At 30.2% G+C, this 5,008-nt stretch overlaps 1 protein-coding gene across 1 annotated transcript; it reads left to right on the top strand.

Moving 5' to 3' along the window:
• Positions 1 to 1,400: 1,400 nt before the first annotated feature.
• On the top strand, positions 1,401 to 3,458 carry LOC107839957 (basic blue protein; the record flags this gene model as incomplete). The annotated part of the gene is given in 2 exon segments (XM_016683639.2): positions 1,401 to 1,657; positions 3,101 to 3,458. Coding segments are annotated over 2 exon segments (363 nt in total). The 3' UTR covers positions 3,301 to 3,458.
• Positions 3,459 to 5,008: the final 1,550 nt, after the last annotated feature.

Genomic DNA, 5,008 nt, shown 5'->3' on the forward strand with positions numbered 1-5,008 from the left:
AAAAAAAAAAAGACTTTTGAAAGGTATAATTTAAAACAATTCTTAATTATTTATATGGCTGAAAATTAATTCAATAAGGGTGAAAGGAAAATTTTAAAGTTAAAATATTTTTACTTATAATAAGATGACATTATTTTTTAAACAAACTAAAAAGAAAAGTAAGAAAAAGTGTTACATAAAATGAGACATATGGAGTATTTAATTAGCCCTCTTTCTTGACAAATATTCTCTCCGTCTCATTTGTCCGTTCCAAATTGGGATGACACAACTATTAAGAAAACAATGATTGGTAATGTAACTTTATCATTTTATTTCTCTTAATTGTGTCTTGTTGTTAGTTCTAATATTGATGAATGGCCAATACCAAAGCACCATTTATATTCTTAATGGTGTACTCTTAATGGTACTCCTCTTTGCAACATGTTTCACGAATGTTAATAACAAGGAGTAAACAATTACACTAAGGGTATAATGGAAAAAAATTATCTTGTCTTGATGAGGGTATAATGGAAAAAAAAATTATCTTGTCTTGATGAGAAAAATAGGACATCAAATTAAAAAATTTGAGACAAATAAAATAGGACGGAGGAAGTACTATAATGTTGACCTACAATTTCTAAAAATAGTGGGTTGGTAATAGTATTGAATGCCTTATTTTCAATTATACACGTACGATTTCTACATCCTCTCTTCACCAATTCATCTTTTAATTTCTTTATTATTTTTCTGAATTCAAGTTGTAAAACTTCTTCACATTATTATTATCACGCTTTCTTTTATATATTTGAAAACTATACCAAAAGTATAGTACAATTCGATCGACATAGCTAATGAGTCCTAACATTTTTAAAAATGAAAAAAAAAATTATAATCAAAGAAGAAACACTTTTGATTCCTCAAAAAAGAACACCTTTACGTAAAATAGGACGGGAGAAGTATGATATAATAAGTAATATTTGGCAATATGTTAGTTATTGTTTTATATTAAGTTATCATTCCATTTTTTATCATAAAAAATTATTTTGTATTGATTTGGAAGTGATCTAATTGTGTAAATATATTTTATAGTACCAACGGTCCGGGGTGGAGCTAGTTTGGAGCCAAGGATGCATCTGAATCTCCTTTACATGATTATAATTATTTATTTATGTATATATGGTAGACGTTGAATCCCCTCAACTAGTTTGAACATTTATCTTTTAAATTTTAAACCCCTTAGTTAAAAAAACATGGCTCCGCAACTGCGAACAGTACGTCAAACCCAATAGTAAGTCCACCGTCCCCTTCACTTACTTTCAAAACAGGGGTCTGTGGACCTACACTGCACTGCTTGACCCAAAACAGTAAAGAATCCAAGGACCTCCATCATATCATATTTTCCTCTATAAAATGGGAGCTACTTTGCACAACTAATACATACACACTCATAGTTAACATATAGTTGCTTAACTCTTAACTTAATATATTTGGTGTGGTCAGGGAAGAAGCAGTGCAATGGAAATGAAAATGAAAGTGGTGTTGGTGCTTTGTATTGTGGTGCTCATTCAGACTGAAGTGGCTCTTGCTGCTGTGTTCACTGTTGGTGGTTCTGCTGGTTGGACTTTCAATACTGTTGGTTGGCCTAAGGGCAAACGCTTTAGGGCTGGTGATATTCTTGGTAAGTAGTACTTTTTTTTTGCATCATGTTTGACACTTTTCATGCGGTGAAGTCAGAATTTTCATTAAAAGGACATACGAAGAAGCTAATAAATGTAGATTAAGAATAATATATTTGACATTTTGCTTCTCCTTGGCTCCACACCCCTTAATTAACTTCACGAGTAGTTAACTTTTGGATAAATTTAATATGGTAGTTTTACGCTTTCATTCGAATTCAGTAGTTACTGTTCATACTTGATATGTGTAGCCTTTGGATTGAGCCTCATTCAATTGAAAGAATCACCATTACAATGACAAAATAAGAGATTTAACTTTTATAAAAATAAGTACTTATCAAGTTTATGTTCAAGTCAAAAGGTTTCAATATTTGTATTAATTAATCATGCACTTTATTTTCTTTTGCTTGTAATATACATTTTTTTATTATATAATATGTATTATAAGTTTTGAGCAAAGGATATCATATGAACCCCCCTTGCATGAATTAATATAGCTTCGGCACTGTGTGTGTATATATATATTTGAAAATTTTACTAAATAAGTACAAATAATATATTTGAGTGTCTTAAATCAATTGAATCCCATGGGACAAGATGTAATTGTTCGAATAATAAGCACCATTTACTTTCAATTTCAAGATTGTAAGTTCGAGTTATCAAGAGAGCAAAAAGATGGAAGCTCCAAATGTTAAGGCTCAACATGAAAATGTTAAAAGTGTTCCACACAAAATAAATACTCCATTATATTCCCTGCCAAATTAAGTGCTTTCTTTTCTTTTCAAGGTTTGTCCCATAATATTGACTTGCTTTTTAATATTATCCTAAAACATTATAAGAGCTGAGCTACCAAAGCTTTTTGTTTTCATGGGACCCTGTTATACTATTCAAATAGTAATCCTAAAACATTAGTACTACTATTTTTAGGTCTAAAAGCTTGGTACTACTTGCATTTCATAGTTTATGTAACATTTTAATTTGGACATTAGTTTTGTAAGATCTCACATATTTCCTATAAGCTACTTCTATTACGTAACTCAGAGGAGACCTTATCCAATAAGCGGGATTTGAGAAAGATAGTATGTATGCAGATATAAAGATTATTTTGATTATTTCTCCAGTATTCACTCGAAACATTTCACGTTCCCACTTGAGTGACATTAATAATAATGATTCTTTGAGGCATATTATGTGAGTGCTGTAACGTTATTGCGGGTTATGATAATAATACCTACCAACAGTACTTTTGCCCAATAGGGGGTCCATTGGAGAAACATGTTATTAATTATAATTACATATGTAACGCATTTATTTTGCAACCAATTTTTGATTTTGTACAAGATTTCTTGTCAGCCACAATTATTTCACTCACATGACGGTATACATTATATATTTTTCAAATATTGACATCGCTTATGAAAAATTCTGCGTCGATGTGGTTGCAGCATTCAACTACCCTTCGGGTACGCACAACGTGGTGGCGGTGAACCAAAATGGATACAGCAAGTGCAGCACGCCAAGAGGTGCCAAAGTGTACACCAAAGGGGGTGATAGAGTAAAGTTAGTGAAGGGACAGAACTATTTCATCTGCAATTTCCCTGGTCATTGTGAGTCTGGAATGAAGATTTCTGTCTTTGCCATGTGAAACTAATTAATCAATCCAATTACATGGATTTCAAATTTATCAATCTTCTATGATGTCATGAGCTATGTTTGGTGTACTACTACTGCTATATATAATATGGCAAATAATGAGTAATGTGAACTTTTTGCTACTTAATTAATATGAAGTGTTCTTATTTATCTTCGAGTGTCGATTCGAGAAAGTTATTTGATATTTCAACAAAATTATTTGATATTTATATTGATGGAAGGTAACAAATACCTCGACATCTCTAATCCGCTTAGTGCCGGAGACTTCAATTATTGACACGAAAATAGTTAGTGAATTTTAATTCCATTTTTTAGCCATTTGCTGACAGCTTTATACAATATTAATACATATTTGATAACATATTTTATACAGATATGTATTCTCTATCTATCTATCTATCTATCTGTGTGTGTATATATATAATAATACAACAACGATACAAATTCTATACACGTCATATTAAAAACTGCATATGCTATATAACAATGATACAACTTTTACCCATAAATTTGTTGCTCTATTTTTTTTACGAACTGTATCAATATGATATATGAATTGTATCAATATAACATATGAACTGTATCTGAACTACCTGGATAATTTGACCCAAATTATGAAAGGGTCATAATATGGAATTTATTTGGACCCATTGGCCATGAATGTCGAATGGCTCAAACATGAGTCAATTATTTTGAAAACGGTCAGCACGTGTCCTTTTCCTATTATATTACTCCCTCCGTTTCAAAATAGTTGACCCTCTTTCTAAAATATTTATTTCACTTTAGTTGTCACTTCTACGAAATCAAGAGAGTATTATTATGTTCTTTCAATACTACTTTTAGAATTAAATAACTAAACAAAGTGTATACATCCAAATTCATATTTTCAAAACATAATTAATAAGGCTAATTTTATAACATAAATCCCTAATAAATTTTTTCCTTAAAGAGAACGTCAACAAGTCAACAAAGATCAACTATTTTGAAAACAAAGAGAGTAAATTGTTTTTTGAAAAATACTTTCTCCTCAATTTGACAAAGTTTTTTTTCTCTTGTTATTTTTGTCGACTAAAAACCAATTGATGAGAGTAATAAATAAAACAAACGCCACTTAAATATACAATTAATTAATCAGTTATCTGCGGTCTTATTTTTAAGTCGTAATACTTGGAAGGGAAAAAAAAACTCATTCACACCAGAGATCAAACGTTTAACCATGAAACACAATAAATTTGATGAAATCTACATTAAATTAACACTCAAAAGAAGATTATCAAATTAGCATTAATTGGACAGTCTTAGGCTGTCAGCTATTTCCACTATAAAATAAACAGAAAGATGTACTAACTCAAAGCATTCAGCTTAGTTCAAGTCTATACATTTACACCTTTTAATTATTCACTTTTTCTATTTAGAGAAGTATAAAAATGTTAGGAAAATTAAAAGGCTCTGTAATATTTTTTGTTATATTGATGATGTTGTTTATTACTATTGGTAGTCAAATAACTAATGCATCAACTACGACTTACAATGTTGGAGATAATGGTGGTTGGACATTGGGTGTTAGCAACTGGCCTAATGGCAAGAATTTCAAAATTGGTGATGTGATTGGTATGAAATTAGTATCATTATTGAGTTTTTTTTAAAATTCAAAATCTTTTTTCTTCAAATATTATTTTTTAATTTTTATGTGCAAACAT

The sequence above is a fragment of the Capsicum annuum genome, unplaced genomic scaffold, assembly GCF_002878395.1.
Source record: "Capsicum annuum cultivar UCD-10X-F1 unplaced genomic scaffold, UCD10Xv1.1 ctg20758, whole genome shotgun sequence".
Classification (NCBI taxonomy): Eukaryota; Viridiplantae; Streptophyta; class Magnoliopsida; order Solanales; family Solanaceae; genus Capsicum; species Capsicum annuum.